This window comes from Camarhynchus parvulus, chromosome 5 (assembly GCF_901933205.1).
Source record: "Camarhynchus parvulus chromosome 5, STF_HiC, whole genome shotgun sequence".
Classification (NCBI taxonomy): domain Eukaryota; kingdom Metazoa; phylum Chordata; class Aves; order Passeriformes; family Thraupidae; genus Camarhynchus; species Camarhynchus parvulus.
Window position 1 is genome coordinate 51,982,972 of NC_044575.1, and position 16,581 is coordinate 51,999,552.

The 16,581-nt window shown below is 42.4% G+C and overlaps 2 protein-coding genes across 8 annotated transcripts in view; one reads left to right on the forward strand and one right to left on the reverse strand.

Annotated features, from left to right (window-relative positions):
• Positions 1-4,329, forward strand: part of KLC1 (kinesin light chain 1) — a 46,893-nt gene extending 42,564 nt beyond the window's left edge. For all 4 annotated transcript variants that reach the window (XM_030948540.1, XM_030948544.1, XM_030948543.1 and 1 more), the window contains one exon: positions 351-4,329. In XM_030948540.1, the coding sequence (XP_030804400.1) occupies positions 351-416 (66 nt within the window). In that variant the 3' untranslated portion in view covers positions 417-4,329. The remainder of the gene's footprint in view (positions 1-350) is intronic.
• Position 4,330: 1 nt separating this feature from the next.
• Positions 4,331-16,558, reverse strand: XRCC3 (X-ray repair cross complementing 3). Of its 4 annotated transcripts, none has more exons than XM_030948549.1 (8): positions 16,273-16,558; positions 14,865-14,977; positions 14,377-14,514; positions 13,258-13,470; positions 10,591-10,745; positions 9,583-9,795; positions 8,187-8,270; positions 4,331-7,151 (listed from the first exon to the last, which is right to left on the reverse strand). In XM_030948549.1, the coding sequence occupies exons 2-8, from the start codon at positions 14,917-14,919 to the stop codon at positions 6,828-6,830; spliced, it is 1,182 nt and encodes a 393-aa protein (XP_030804409.1). In that variant the 5' UTR covers positions 14,920-14,977; positions 16,273-16,558; the 3' UTR covers positions 4,331-6,827. The 4 variants fall into 4 exon arrangements, with proteins under 4 accessions (XP_030804409.1, XP_030804411.1, XP_030804408.1 ...); XM_030948551.1 differs by having other exon boundaries at positions 8,187-8,233; positions 16,269-16,558; XM_030948548.1 differs by having other exon boundaries at positions 16,269-16,558.
• Positions 16,559-16,581: the final 23 nt, after the last annotated feature.

Consider the following 16,581-nt stretch of genomic DNA (forward strand, 5'->3'; position numbering starts at 1 on the left):
AGTGCCAAGGGTGTCAAAGAGCCATAGTAAAATCAGTTCTTTCTTCTTGTGAACTTTTGTGGTCCCTCCGCTATCCCATACCCATGGCAATTCCCATAAATGGGCTCTTGCATTTCTGGGAAGGCTTAGGCTGGATTGTAAGGGTGCTTATGCTTTATAGTATTGTTAGTTAAAAATTGGGGGAAAAGATGTTTATTGGACTCTGGAAAGCATCCCCCTATCCAGCATGAATGGTTCTCAGTAGTTCCCTAAGTTTGTTCCCATTTGTTAAAACTGGTACTTTGTTTGTTTGCTTGAACTATCTGGACATCTGCTTAATTTCTTTGTTTGTTTTTTTCCCCTTCATGCAGGAACGAAATAATTGTCTGACAGACTCGCGAGCTCTGAGTGTCAGTCATTCTGATCTGGCACACTGAGAGCTGGGACAGAAGCTAGCTAATATTCCTTGTGAATAAAGAAGCACTGAGACCTTCAAAGCTTTGGTTCCTCATCCTTGTCCATAGGAACACCTAGTTTGTAGATGTTGTTGGTTTTTTTCCAATGGACTGCTGTTTTTACTTTTTAAATAGGGACAGTTTTAAACACAGCATTAATGAGTGTTTTCTTCTAAGGGAAAACTGTAGATAGGTATTGCTCATTGCACTGCCCCCGTTCATGCTACTTACATAAATTCCTTTAATAGATCTGACTATTACAGCAGCCAAAAAAAAAAAAAGAGTAAGAAAACAAACACATTCAGTGTGTACCAAAATGCAATGATGTTGGAAAATATGAGCAAACTGTGTGGCAGTATATCCATACAGTGCTGGAATGAGAAATTGATAAATTTATGTACATTACTGTAGAAATTCCAGTTCAGCATTCTGTAGTGGTGGAGTTTGCCCTTGCACCGCTGATTCTTGTAACGGTAGAAGCCTTGGCTAGCAAAACAGCACTTAGACATGACTGACTTAACCACTAGACTGAGCTATTAAATCTTACAGAAGTGATGGCCGGGGTGAGTTACATTTAGATAGAATAAATAGCAACACCTGTGACCATAACTTCTGATATTATAAGTCTTAGGGCACAATAGTCAATGGATATAGGATGGTTTGTGTACATCAGGAGAAATGGAAAAAAAAACTTTACTTTGTGTGATTGAAGAATACAAGTTTTGGACTGCAACTGTCCCAGAGCAGCTGCTGCTGCTTTCAGGGGAGCATCGAGCCTCAGGTTGACTTTCTTGCTTGTCCACTGGAATTCACAATCCCATTCTCTGTTTGCTGAAAGTGCCCAACATTTCCTTATGCTGATTCCAAATCCTGCCTTTTTCCACACCAGCTGGTGACAGCAGAAGCAGGCACTGCACGCCAGGATGTCACACTGTGGAGTGGCTGCTCTGCAAGGACCACTCCCTGCTAAGGGCCCTCATGGAAGTACTCAGAGGCTGTAAGTGACCTGTGTGACCACATATCCATGTTATAGGTCAATATATATATGCTGTCTGTATACAGGACTGCTGCTGGAACAAGTATGTATGTATGTTTTAAGGATTTTATAGACCTTAGGATTTCCTTTTGCTTTTCTGTAAAGCATGTAATTTTGTTCATCTTTTGTAAAAATTCCTATTTGTGTGAAGCTGGATAAGAAAGTAAAAAGAAAACAAGCAGTGTGTGTAAAAATGTATTTGTGGTCATAGTTGTGAGTTGGAAAATGTTGAACAAAATTAACTTTGGGAAAAGCTGGAAAATTCATTCAGAGTCAGCACCAACTGAAGAAGTTAAAATATAGGAACATAGGAAAGTTGGAGTATTTGAACAGGCTGTGAAAAGTAATTAGAATTAGTACTTAGTAGGAGTTTTTGACTGGGTTTGCACCTGGTTTTAAGTTGGTAACAATAACTGATGCAGAAGTTGTCTGTGTAATGCACTTAACAATGTTTACCAGGAGGTACCGTCTGAGCATCTCTGCAAAGGAAGCTGTGCATGGTGCACCTGCTTTAGAGACAGTGTAGGAATGGTGAGAGACAATGCTGCTAATAATTTTGTAGAAGTTTTAGCACATAGTGCAATTCCTTAATGAACTCGAGCAGGAACAGGTTGTTGCTCGTTTATCTTAACAATAGATACTCATATAATGTTGACTCTTGAGTTTTAATCTTTTTATTAAGAGCTTTTTATATTAAAAAAAATGTAATATATATACTTATTTTTCCCCCTAAAGTAAAGCGTGCTCTGTGCCCCTGCTGGCTAACTGGGCTCTCTGCACAGAGGCAGGCTGAGCTGGCTTTGCTCAAAGAGCCGTGTCAGGCCAGGGGTGCCCATGTGCAGCCCCCCCTCCACTGGAGTCTGGCTTCCAAAAAAACCCCACAGAACTATTCAGACACAAAACTGTTTTGGTAGTAAGGAGTTACGTAAACTGAAAGATGTGATTCCCACATTCAGCTTTGAAACACAATGATTTTTTACAATCTCTCAAGCCCCCAGCCCTGTGTAAATAAGCAATAAATTATGTAACCATGCCAAATGACAATGTACAGTAAGTTTGAAAGTGCAAGACTGTGGTGAGGGAAATTTCCTGGTCAAGATCTTGCTGGTGGTGGCATTACTAATACTGTGCTTCTAAATGTTCTAATCCTTTATGTAGTATTTTAAAGTGTGATGGAAGGTTAAGTTGTTGAGCTAATGCATATTAAACAACTTTTATATTTAATAAGAGGTTCATTTTTTTTTCTGAGAAGAAACAAATTTCAAGACTTCTTCAGTCTATAATCCCTGAGAATAGTAGCCAAGTCCTTACTGTTAGGAGCCAGTGAGCTGTTAGCAGTTTGAGAGCTTTTAAAAAACACAAGCCAAATCAAAGTCAACATTCCCTGTGTTTGAAACATGGGCGAGTTACTGTCAGGACATGGTTTATGTACATTTGTATTTCAGACAGCCTTCTCAGTTCATTTTTATGCAAGATTTTCTTTCTGGATTTCCTTTTGTAAGGTTGTAGTTATAGCTAAGAATCGGCATAAAGAATATATCCAGAATATCCAGTTGTATAATTCTAGGATGTCTTCAGCACCAGATTAAATCAACAGCTCTGATGAAATAGAAAACTAGAAAAGACCTTCAGAACTGACAGACATCTTGCTAGGAAAACTGCAACCTTGGTAGTGCAGTTCTGTTTTTAATCTGGCATTTTTGTCCTTGACTAAAATTTTAAGGGTGAACTTGAATAAAAAGGTAATGAGGACTCCACATTGGGCCTCAGATTCTCCCACAAACAGTGGTGAGTCTGGGGTACAGCAGGATGGGGGATGAATTGTACATGGAATTGTTCCTGATAGAAAGGTACCTGTTGCCCTTCTGTCTCTGGCTGTGTGCTATATTGGCAATATTTGGTCTTGAGTTTAGATCTTACTGAATAGTCTTGTAAAACGAATTGTTTCATGATTTGCTCCTCTTCTGGAGGAGTAACTGACCTGTTGCTGTGGTGTGCCTGCACTTACACAATGCAAAAGGAGTCAGTTATCTACATTTAGTACTTACAGTAAATGACACCTTCATCCCCCAAGCACTCCTGAATTAGTAAATTAAAATGGTTATGAGCTTGAGAAGTATTTGTACTTAAATTGTATAATTCAAATCCAGAGATTTTGCAGATGATATGATTCTGTTGTAAATATCTAATAAAAGGTGTGTGCAGTGCTGCATTGACAGTTGTGTTTACAGTAGTTGATGATAGTTAGTTTTTGTTATGTAGGTCACATGTTGTGTCTGAAGGCTGCCAAGAGAGTGGCATTTTTGGTCATGTTAGTCTGTTCTGAGAGAATAAATGTTAACAGATGTGATGCTGACAAGTTTAGTTTCATTGTCATGGATTTACAGAAGTACACAGGGGGGGTGTGTGTGTAAATATTTAGAATTGAGGAGTATCAAACATCTGCATTGGATTGTTTTTTTCCCCTAAAACCATTCACAATTGTGCCAGTACCCTGAATAGTTAAGGTCAGTTGTTAAAAACCTGAAACAACAAAGCAAGAAGCCAAACAGAGTGTGGGGGTCTGGTAGAGGTCCAAAGGCCCACGCTGGGAGGGTGCTTGTGCTCACAGTGAAGTTGCAACACTTCCTTGGTTACATCTGCTTGTAAATGAGAAATATTTAGGGAACCATAGTTTCTCAAGTGTTATTTAACATTTCTTTTCAAAGTGTAGAAGAATATTAAGTAGTCTTGCAGGATAAAGACTTAATACATTCTAGACTGTAAATCTTCTTTGTAAAAACTACTTCCATTTTTTTCCCTTGTATAGAATACAAATCTCAGTTGTGAAACCCAAAGATGAATAAAGCTCTATAAAGGGAAGGTTCTTAATTTGCTTTTATTAAAAACTTAAGCACATTTCAGCACATTTGACACAAGGCTTCAACAGCTGCTGTGGTGGGTTCCTGTGAGGGTTTGCAGCCCCAAAGCTGCCCTTGGGTCAGGTAGACATCCTGGGCTGTGCTGGGGGTGGGACTGAGGGAGGGGGCTGGAGCTGGAGTGATTGAGTGTTGGCTGTGAGCCTCAGTGGGGCTCAGCTGCATTTGAGATTGCAGGGTTTGTGTGTGCTTGTGAGGCAGGAGACAAACAGTAATGTACTCTGCCTCAGCTGGAGAGAAATAACCAACAAACCAATGGGGTAATGACACAACACTTGAGCAGGCAAAATGTTATTTCTGTTTGTTGGTAAAAATGTTTTTCACAAGGTAAACTAGAACTTTGATTGCAGACCCATCTGTGACTTATAACGCTTCAGGGCTGTTCCAGCAAGCATTTGCAAGTTGCAAAAAAGAGCGATCAAAATACCCCTGACTCATATTTTGATCAAAATATCAAAATATGACTGAGCCTTTGGGGGTTTCACACAGTTCTGGACATTGCTCACAGCAAGGCAAACTCCTGGGATTGGAGCCCAGCATTTGATGTGGCTCTTTGTACATGAAAATGCAGGTAGGGTTTGATGACTCTGTGAATCAGCTGCATCTCTGTGTGGCTGCCTTTCCCAGTCACACAATGGGATGATCACTGCCTTGGCTGCAGTTCCAGCCCAGATGCACAGGGCAGGAACAGAAGAGGACTGGAGTGTCACCTGTGCTGCATTAGTTGACCTTTATTGAGGTTGTTAGGGAGGAGGCACAGAAGGAGTAAGGGTTTTAGGGAAGAGGTGGCCCTGCTTGTCACTTTTTCCTTAGAGGACACAAAGGTTTCTAAGCTTCATGGTTAGATTTTATTAAAAGAAGCTGTGTTCCAAATACAGAGAATTAAGACATTTTAGAAAAATGATTTAGACACAACTTGTGCTATTTGCACAAGGGCCCCTGAGACATCTGAAGGGGTTACAGAGGGCACTGGAAGCAACTCATCCTTTCTGCTTGCTTACAATCTCTTTCCTTCAGCTTCAAGCTGTGCCTGTTCTCCTCTGGAACTTCCCCAGGCAGTCACTCAGGGTCTCTTCTCCTTGAGTCACACTCAGTTGTCCCTTGAGAAATCTGCCACAGTTCAGCTGAGGCAGTTTACAGCCAGACAAAGCTTTCAGCTACCCAGCTGCATGCTTCCACATGGAAAGAGGATGAATGTCCTGAAGGAGTGTGACTGGGGACAGGCAGAGGAGGCAGCTTTTCACAAACACAGGGTTCCTGGCCAAAAGAGACCTGAGCAATGTCACCCCATAGAAACATGTGGAGTTCCTGTTGGGGCCAGCAGGAGGAGGGGAAAGGTGAGAGCTTGATGAGTGTGTGATACAAATGAGCATCACTCACTGATGGGAGCAGGCACCCACACAACAGAGGCCTCTGGACAGTGTAACTCCACCTGGCTTGCTTTCACATGGAACAGAGCAAAGGAAAAATTCAGCCATAGGAAGAGTGGATGCCATGGCAGTGAGCTGCGGACAGCAGAAAAATGAGACAAATAGCACAAAGACAGGAAGAAAGCCCATGTGATGTTGTAACTGAACAACAAAAATCACCTCAGAAGAGCAATAGCAGCTGACTGGATGAAAAGAGCTGAAGGTGCCCTTCAGGATCATGGCTGAGCTGAGAGCCCAGCAGCAGGGACACAGGACATGAGAGGCAGCAATCCAGCAGCCCATGAAGAATGCTGATTTAGCAAAACACAGAGCAGGGCAGAGCATCAGGGAGAACACAGAGAGCTTGCCCTGAGGCTACACAGCTTCTGCAATGGGCAAAGAGAACAAGGGGATGGGGGATGTGGTTTGCTGTCCTTCAAATAAAAGAGACTAAAGAGGCTTTTGCTATGAAGGGAAGGGACTAGAAAGCAGGAAAATAATGGAAATGAACCATTAAAACATTTTAAGGAGTGCTGTGAAGCTAGATACACTCATCTAGTACAAAGGCAGTGCAATTTTAATTCTTAGAGTAATATGTTAAAGTACCTTTATGGGATTATTTTCTTTAAAATCTTAATAACAAATGATTTTAAAATAGGACAGCTGCTTTGTGACAAAGAATGGCTATCTTAATTGGCAGCATGAGACCCAGAACCACCAGCAGGCAACATAAAGTGGTTGAATTTCAAGGCCTGTTGGGTCTGGAAACAGGGTACAAAACTACAATAAATGCTGTTTCTAGATGAGCATGCTACTAAAATAAAATTAGACATCAGATCTCCCCCATCGTGGGGATTGCTACATCCCACTCCACTGTGCAGCCTCCACCTGCCCACAGCTTCCCTTTTCTTCAGAACCTTCAGGATACTCATCTCACAAGGAAAAGCTGAGTATCCAAGAGTAAAAAGATCACCTTGCACAAAGCAGACAAGGCTAAATGTAGCCATACCATTGTTCATGTACCTCACCATCAGTTTCTCTCATCTAGGAACAATTGCATTTCACCAGTAATTCTCCTGAAGCAAAGTCCTGGTACATTTTTGGAGCAGGAGGCTTTACTATGCAAAAGTGTTACTTTATTCCTTTTACACCTTCCAGCTGTACTGTATAGTAGCAAAAGGATGGAGGGAGATGGGGAGCAAAAACAACACTTAAAGTCCTCCTGCTGCCAGCTCCGGGTGCTGCCGCTGCAGGGGAGTGGCCGGGCAGCCACAGCCGCCGGGCCATCAGCCTCATCAGCAGCTGGTTGGACCAGGTTATTCCAAGGGCTGGAGTGACTCTGCTGCCCACTGCCCTGGAAGGGAAGCATTACACATTTCTGCATGCATGGATTTCATAGGAAATACTTTCTATTGGAACAAAACTGCGCTAGAAGGCATCATTTACTGTTTCTCTAACATATATTGAAAACTATGGGTCTTTGAAGACAGAGGTGACAGGGTTTACCCACAAAACTCAGGTTCTCCCCGTGGCAAGGAAACAGCTGGAGAAGTGATTCTATACAGAACAGCTGTGATTCTTTCAACTACAGCTAGGGGGAATACCTGCCTCCATCTGGACAGGCCTCTCTTGCAACAGGGAAACCACACGAGAAAAGTGGTTGAACTTTTAATATTTGAAGTGTGTAACTGTTGGCCTTGGATTCCATTTGCAGGTATGTTTAGAGATGTTGGGTGCATATGTGTGATTTTCAACTCAAGGTTTAAAACCATTTTTTTTCCTGGAAAAAGCGCAATTTCTTCAGTAAAATAAATACAAGATGACCAGGCAAAAATAATAATTGAACCTCATCCTTGTTCTGTGTCAGTTCCAGAATCTGAAGGACAAAGTGAACTTCTCACAAACACTCATTTATGTAGCACCCAACTTATGCAGTAAATCAAGGTTATAGCTAGGATTCAAACAACAAATACATACATTTGAATCCTGTTATATCTTGGTGTCAGAAGATACTATTTTGGGATTTTTCTTAGCTCACTAACAAAGCCAGCTGCTAGGGTTTGGCTGCTGTATTTTTTAAGCAGACAGGAGGTGTATGCAGTTACATCAGAGAAAGATGCAGAAACACTCTCGTGTCAGCAGGTACTCAGGCCATTAACTCCAGGGAATTTTTCCTGCTAACTTGTGATCAGGGATTACAACATAAAGGTGTAAGACAGTTTCTTCCCCTTCACAGCACGAGCTAGTGCTGATCTCCAGCAAATCCAGCATTGCTGGGTAAATGCCCCAGTGCTCCTCACATGATCTTGTAGCCTACCCTGGGGTGACAAAGATCAGAATGGTTCAGAGCTGCTGTGTTTGACATTGTCACTCTGTGTGGGTGACTCACCTGCAACTGCACTGAGCAGCTTCCGACTCGCTCACTGCATCCGTCACCTGAAGCACAAAAACAGATTTGCAGCTGACCTGGGTTCTGGGTTTGTATCCAGCAAGCAGGAGGGCAGGGAAGGGAACCAAGGCAAGAAAATCCAAGTTATCAGAGCATATATTAAGCCAAGTTAGAAAACACTTATTCTTTCAAGGCAAACTAAAATAGATTTGGGAATCACAAGCTGAGTTTATAGTGTTAGAACTACTTAGCAAGGTACAGCTTACATTAATTAAATTACTACTAGATGGAGGCCTTATTTGTTAAAAAATAAACCCAAACCACAAACAAATCCCCCACATTCACAAAACTGTTCCAGTGCTGTAGCTGGAGATAAAAAGTACAAAAGCCCAGATCTCAAAAGTGCCCTGTTCTCAATGATTTCACTACCTTTGAAGCTTCTCAGTGGCCTGCCTGCACATTGACTTACCCCTTCCCCAGGCCACAGTGGAGTGTGACTGCTTCACCTCTGGCATTCAGATGCCCCTTTATATTGTGAGCAGACTAAGAGCAGTGTCTTGCCTTGTTCTCTCAAAAGAATACTCTTTGTGACCAGTATCATTGTAAGCTTGTTTTGGTCCAGCTCAAGTCAGTGCATGCACTTTAGTGCTTCAGTAATCTCAGCAATCACACAAAAGTGCTGAGTTCCACAGAAATGCAGCAAAGTCTCTGGCGCTTCACTGTCTCCTGAGATGTAACTGCCTGCAGAGCTCCCAGAGCAATCCTCCTGACAATGGCATTTGAAGCCAGTGATAAGAAAGAACTCTGTTATTTTGCTTTGATGCCCTCTGCAGTTGCTATACATATCTATTTCTGTCAGCTTTAGTGGACAACTTTTGAGAACATTAACTTTTGTCATATTGCAAAGGTTCCATATCATTGTCTCCTTATTGCAAGGGTTTCATACTTCCTTAATGCTTCTTGTAGGCAGCTCCTCTAAGCATTGCCTCTTCCTTCTTCACAAAACAGCCAACTGACTCCAATTCTCCTCCCACCCAACCCACTCTTTTATAGTACTCTTCTCATTGGCTACAGCTGTGGCCTGTTAAAGTCAGGCTTGTTCCTAATCTCTGTAATTGGCTCAGCTGCAACTCCTTAGGGGTAAGATTACTTTCTATACTACCTTTATTTTCTTATATTCTATCCCCCCTACTAACAGCCTATAAAAGTTTAAATAATAAACTTTGAGTAGTTAACATTTACTAAAGTACATCAGTTTAAGGAAGCTTCAGTTTCCATCAGTCATTAACAGTCAGCTACGGTGTAAATACAGCACCATGAAATCTGCATTTACACGGATTGTTCCATCGCCCACCAGCCATTTATTAAACAGATAAGAAGCAATGGGATACCATACCTGGTTAATGCACACGATGGGAGTCCTGAACCTGGTGCTCAAGCTGTGCAGCTGAGCCCCAAAGGCCTGCAGGTATCGAGCCTTCAGGGCAGCGTCAGCCGGGCCAAACTCTGCGCGGAACAGCGCGGCCATGGAGTCGATGAGCACGAGGCGCGCCATGCCCCGCGCCAGCAGCAGGGACAGCCTCCTCGTCAGGCACTGCTGGAACGTGTCCTGCCACACACACAGGGACAGTGACACGGGGCAAAGAACCCTGCTGGACATCAGGAGGCTGAACTACACTGCAGCACGAGCTCAGGGAGTTCTGAATCATGAAGGCAGCTGGTGGATCTCTGAGTCTCACCAGTAACCACATCTGGTGGTTTTACCGAGGAAGAGACAAAACTGCAACCTGCATTTACCCGCAGCTCTGACTTCACTGATACTTTTAAATCTCAAAGGTGTAGTACTACACTCCTAAACTGTTCTGTTTTTATAGAGTTATTTAATGTTAAGGGGTTGGAATGGACCTTCAAAATCATCCAGTCCCAACCCCCTGCCATGGGCAGGACACCTCCCACCAGACCAGGATGCTCAGAGCCACATCCAGCCTGGCCTTAAACACTGCCAGGGATGGGGCATCCACAGTTTCTCTGAGCAACCTCTTCCAGTATCTCAGCACCCTCACAGTAAAGAATTTCTTCCTAATGTCTAAATTTCCCCTCTTTCAGTTTGGACCCTTGCCCTGTCCACATGTCCTGACAGAGGGTCCCTCTCCAGCTCCCCTGCAGCTTCTTCAGACACTGGAAGGCTCCTATGAGGTCCCCATAGGAGGGACCTTTTATTCTCCAGGCTGAACAGCCCCAACTTTCTCAGCCTAGCTGGGGAAGGAGTGGCTCTCACTGAAACAATCAGGACATGACACTGTAATTAATTGCTGCTCTTCCACTAATGACCTTAACAGTAAAATACTGCCTCAAATCCATATTGATCAAGAGACTTAGAAACATTCTTTGTGCTATTACTTACCAGGTCTGCTGCCTGCTCAACAAAAATATTGTTTCCAAATCTGATCTTCTGTATGATTTCAGCTGGAACATCTGCACGCAGCTTATGCTGTTGGTCTATGAGCTGCTGCAAACGTTTGCTTGGGAAAACATCTTCTGTACAAATGTAGACAGCTCCTGTAGCCAAGGAAACCACAGGGCCCTTTCACACACAGTTTTCTTAACAGCACACAAATTACATCAGACATTCTGCATTTAAAAGCTACACATACAGACCTGGAAATTCATGTTTGTTTGGTTATTTTGTAACCATGTTGAATCAGTGATGAACAAAAATTCCACTTCTGTGACTCTCCTGCAGATGCCTGGTCCTTTCTTCAGCACCAGCTGGGACAAGTGGATTTTGTACTCTCCACTGGGTGACACTCACTGTGCACAGCTGAGGAGCACCTGATCACCCGCCCTTGGGATCAGGAGTATCACACTTTATCCAACCCACAGAGTGACACTGCACAGTCTGCCTGCTTCAGTCAGAAATCCAAAACACAGCACTATGAATTTCACGCTGAAAACCTGTGCTCACTTGTATTGAGACAACAGCTCCTAAGTAAAACTTTCTGGCCTTCTCAGCTACCATGCTTATTTAAGCTGACTGCCTTTTGCACAGTGCTGCTTTAATGCTGAAAGACAGAGATTTCTCTACCATGAATTCTGGGCTCACAGAGAAATCATCTGCTTTCTGAAAACCAGACCTGCCTTAAGCAGGAGGTCACTTGTCCTCTCCTTGGTTTACTTAAAAAGGGTGGACTGTCAATTTCTTCAGATTTCAGAGTCACTGGGGTTCTTCCAGATGCAGATTTGCATTTCTAGATAGATTGATGCTCCATTGATTAAATAATTGTATTTTGATCCATAGTTATTGCAACATTCAGGACACTGAAAACACAGTCACAAGTCCAACAAAACCCAAACAGAAATCAGCAATTTCATCAAATCTGTTACTCAGGCCAATAAATGTGTTATGCTGGTCATTGACAAAAAAAATACCAGCAAAAATCACCCAAACAGGAATAAAACTCACTAAAACCCCCCAACCTCAAAAAGAAAAAAATTTGATTCCTATGATCATAATCTGTCAGGCACCAAACCAGTTTGTTACCAAGAATCAGTAGCAAACATTATTTTCTAATCCAGAATTCTAATAAGGATATTAATTTGTTCAATTATATTCACATATTACTTATGAATATGGGCATATAAAATAAATTCAGCCAACACAACTGAACACAACTGGCATTCCTAGAACAGCAGAAAGATATCCTGGAGGCAAAGGAGGCCTTTGTTTACTTTCAGCATTTCTTTGCTGCCAACCTCCTTGCCCTGAGAATTACAAATAAGACTAGCACTAAATTTAATGAAGTAACTGTTTAAAGAAATGTATTTCAACATCACCACTTATGAGAAGGGAAGTTTCCAATCAGTAAAAAAAATACAATGCAGGGATAAGAATAATACAGAGATAATTTTAAACCAGTAGCAAAATCTTCCACTGGTAGTGCAGAGTTCTGTGAGAGTTTCTAAGCATTGCTGTTCTCCTCAAGTTTCCTGAAGGATAAAACTCCTCATATTTAACCTAAGCTTTAAATGCTGTATTTCTCATGGGAGGCTCAACACAAGAGTGCCAGTAGGGTGTTGGGCACCTTGCTCTGTTCCTTGATTTCAACACAAACAGGAAGAAATGCTGGAGCATGGATAAAAATGTATTTAAACTATGTGCAGCAGTTAGCAGCAGCACACAAAGGAACAGAACAAAATATAATTGTTTCTGCTCTGATTAATGACATCATGTAATGTAAGTCATGGGCTACTCACAGCCCTTTAAGCAAGATCTCAGTTTGTACAGTCCATGATTTTTCCACATGGGTGGAGCTAGTTCAAGAAATTAGTAGGTTTCCCCACAAGGAGCCACTGAGCCAGATAAAGCCAGTGCTGTGTGGAAGGAGCAGCAAGGTCACAGGTAAAACACACCTAAGGCAGACTACCAGAATCCTCAGAAGTGACACAGGCTTCCTCCCTTCCTATGGCAGCAACAGTAAAAAAAAATAAAAATTGGGAGTTAGATTAATATGACAGAAGGGTAAAAAAACCATACTCAAATCAAAGAATAAACCTGCATACTTTGGTAAACCCAGGAAAATCACAGGTACAAAACAATGTTACCTTTCTTCAATTACATTTCCATCGATTTTACTCTGTAAATCAGTACAACTACTGATTTACAAAACAAATCATCAAAACAAATAATCTTTGAAATTTGAAATCCACAGCTAGGGAATGTGTACCATAGACCCAAGATGTTTGTAGAAAGTGATCTGCTGAGCTGTTCTGCTGACCTGAGGAGCCAACGAGCTCTCACGACAGCACCACTTCTCTTACATTGTTTGAGTCTGTTGAGTTGAACCCAGAGTGGCAGACAGGCAAACAACAGCCAACAGGAATTGTGAATTAAGTTAAGTTGTGCTGCAGGATGTGCACAGCTTTTCCCTCTGTAAACACCCATTAGTCACTAACTGGCCTCCTGCTGAAGTTAGCCATGCACTGAGCCTGTGCTCCTGCTTTGATGAGGTTCCTGAGGACAGTGTATTCCCTCAGATGGGAACTGAACCCAGGTTTACAGTTCAGCACTTACCAGACTCTAAGCCACCATACTTGTAAGGGTACTGCACACACAGGCACAGCTGCAAACTAATCTGAGTCTTCCCAGCAGAACTCTCCCCAGCCAGCTCTGTGATTCCCACCAAAGGAATGCCTCCTTTTAACAAGCTGTCCAGCACTGGACATCCCAGGCTCAGCTTCTGGTGCTGGGAGGTGAAATGTTCTTTATCTTGGTAGAGCTGAAGTGCTGCAGGGTTTGGGAGTGGTTTTTAATGATTAAAAAGGAAAAAAAAAAAAAGAAAAAGGTAGTTTCATTTATTATTTTTCCAACACACAATGATACAAAATAGATGCTGTACACAAGCTTTATTCCTGCAAGGGATGCTTGCATTGTTGATGGAGAATTTCCCTAATTCAGCCTGGTGTTCCCCACCTCTCTCTCGACATCAGACTTCTGCTGAGTATCTGGACAAAGATTGATAATTTACACTGAGTTCTCTCCTCCTCTCAAACTCTTTTTTTCCTTTCTCTGCCTCTAAGGTGTCTCTGAGGAAAGTTACACTCAGAAAGGATTTTCACAGCAAAGGTTCTAGCACAGCAATTATGGAAATAGAAATAGCAGATTACAAAACAGCACAGCAGGCATCTGGTCAAAGCCTGAAGACACATGCAATCACAAGAAAATAGGTTTTAAATACAGAGTTGTCATTAAGAATTTGTACAGGAGGAGCTATTAGGTCCTACTTGTTTTGGAATGAGGTGTTTATGACAAAGCAGTTTATGAAGCTTTTAATATACAATATAAATTTTTCAACTAGTCTTAGTCCAAAAGGAGAATAGTGAGAGAGAAGAAGATAGTGTGAAAGAAAAAGGAAATATTTTGTTCCTGTATTTAAGTGTTTCAGACTGGAGAAACACTTTGTCCTGTTTCAAGCAGGTTCAATCCTGAAAATGTCACCCATTCACTTCCATTTACCCCCAGGGGAGCTGTCCTTAGCACAGTTAAATAATTCACTACAGCACAATGAAAACACTTCCATTCTCATTTTAAACCCACATTCCTGTGTCATTGAGGAACCAGAACCATATTTTCTCCCAGTGACAGTTATTTTGAACTTTAGCTAGAAGATTTTTTATGCCCTGACTGCATTACCTGTGAGCATGCTGTTCCTCCTGAGTGTGTGAGAGACTGTTTTCAGCAGGCACTGGATGTCTGCACTGGAGAGCTTCAGCAATCTCTGCAAGTCTGCTCCAGACAGGTTTAAAATCTCTTTTACTGATTTTATGTCAGCTGAAACAAGAGGAATTTTTATAAATACTTTTGGCTGACTTACACAGCAAAGTTTTCCCAGTTTGTAAGTCTCATTTACTTGAGGTTTATCTATGCTGAATTCTTTTATGGTGGGCAGGCAACACTCACATGGAATGTACCAACACAAGCTGTAAAATTGTTTGGAAATTTATTATTGAAGCACGGGAAAAACCCAACACTTTTAATTACTCAGAAAACTTCTTTATGAAATTATTTCATAATTACAGTTCTGAAATGTTAGTGTCCATCTGCCTGCTTATACCCACAAACACACAATTATGTCAAGGATGTCACTGTGATCTGTTAGAGACAATGGCAAATTAAATTACCTTTTTTCAGGGCAGCAATTGTTCTAGGGTTCAAGTCAAACTGGTCCCAATCCATCTCCTGACACAGCACAGCAATGAGCAGCACATCCCATAATTATCTGTGATTAAAGTGGCTTTTATCACAGACACAGGCAAGAAAAAAATAGGCATAAATCAGTGTCAAAAGTTTCCAGAACATTTGTTTTTCTTCCTATTTTTAACAATACATTTATCAGTTATCTTAGAGAAGTAGCAATTATTCTGGGGTTATTATGTTATTATAAGAATTATTGCTGTTATTATTATTTTATATATTGATATTATTTTACTTGGGAAGAGTGTGGCCAGCAGGCTGAGGGAGGTGACCCTCCCCCTCTATCAGCCCTAAGTGAGGCCACATCAGGAGTGCTGAGCTCAGTTCTGGGCTCCCCAGTACAAGAAACACAAGGAGCTACTGCAGAGGGCCCAGCAGAGGCCACAGAGGTGAAGAGGGGTCTGGAGCATCTCTTGGCTGAGGAGAGCCTGGAGAAAACAGAGAGGGGATCCCATCAATGCATATCACAATCCAAAGGTGGTGCCAGGAGGATGGAGCCAAACTCTCTTCAGCTTCACCTTCAGGTGAAGAAGAGCTCTTACACCGAGGGTGGCAGAGCACTGGAACAAATGCCCAGGAAGGCCACAGAGACATTCCAAACTCACATGGACTCATTCCTGTGTCACTGCTTTAGGTGAGCCTGCCTGGGCAGGGGGGTTGGGCTGGATGATCTCCGGAGCTCCCTTCCAACCCTGGCTATTCTCTAATCCAGCCCTTCGGCAGAAGTCTTCTCTGATGGCTGTTTACATCTATCCTATTAAAGAATTCAACCAATAATCCTGCTAGTTTTAATTGCCTGTAATTCTGCATAGTGCTTTTGCTCTATGTGCAGCTCACAAGCAAGCTGGACAGTCATTTATTCCTACCCTGTCAGACACCACACGAGGCTTTCATTTTGTAATAGAAAAAAATCTCACACACGAGCAGTTTAGGATGACCCAGAATTATTCACGCATGGACAGTAATTTATTTAGCTATACATTTACATTTATTAGCTAAAAGGAAATTTAATATTAAATCGTTCAAATCTGTTTGCTACTTGTGACAACATTAAACAGCTCTTTTAATAATTCGGTCAAAACCACAACAATTTAAGCCCCATGGCTGCCTAGAAGAGGTTCTTAGCATTATTCTGATAAATTTATGAAGGATTGCAGCAGGCAGCAAGTATTTATATGAGCATACATGACTTTATGAACAATCCCTTTTTCAACACGGGGGGGAGAGGTTGTGATAGGTGCTAATAATAGAATAAATCTAAAGAAGAGGCAAGTTACTTTTAAGTAACATCCATTTAAAGGAACATTCTGAGGTTTAAAGCCGAAACTTACTGACATCAATCATGGTTACGACGGCCCTCGACTGAAGGCCTCCAAAGCATTGCGCGCTCTCCGCTCACACGGAGCCGCTCCATGGAAGAGGCCCGGAGGAGAACGAAACACGGGGAGCGGGTCACGGTGCAGCCAGGGGTCTCCCGAGGGGCCGGCAGCGGCCGGGGGAGCGAGAGGCGGACAGCCGGACACAGGGACAGACACACGGACAGCCGGACACAGGGCCGGACAGAGCGCGGCGCCGCCACAGGGCCCTCAGGTAGCCACAGGGCCCTCACACCGTCACGAATCTCCCGCCGCCCGCGCAGCCAAT

Coding starts and splice junctions, on each gene's coding strand:
- XRCC3 (XM_030948549.1), bottom strand. CDS start 14,919: ATGGATTGGGACCAGTTTGACTTGAACCCTAGAACAATTGCTGCCCTG. Junction 14,515..14,864: donor AATTGCTGCCCTGAAAAAAG/GTAATTTAATTT, acceptor CTCTTGTTTCAG/CTGACATAAAATCAGTAAAA. Junction 7,152..8,186: donor GCTGCTCAGTGCAGTTGCAG/GTGAGTCACCCA, acceptor CTTCCCTTCCAG/GGCAGTGGGCAGCAGAGTCA.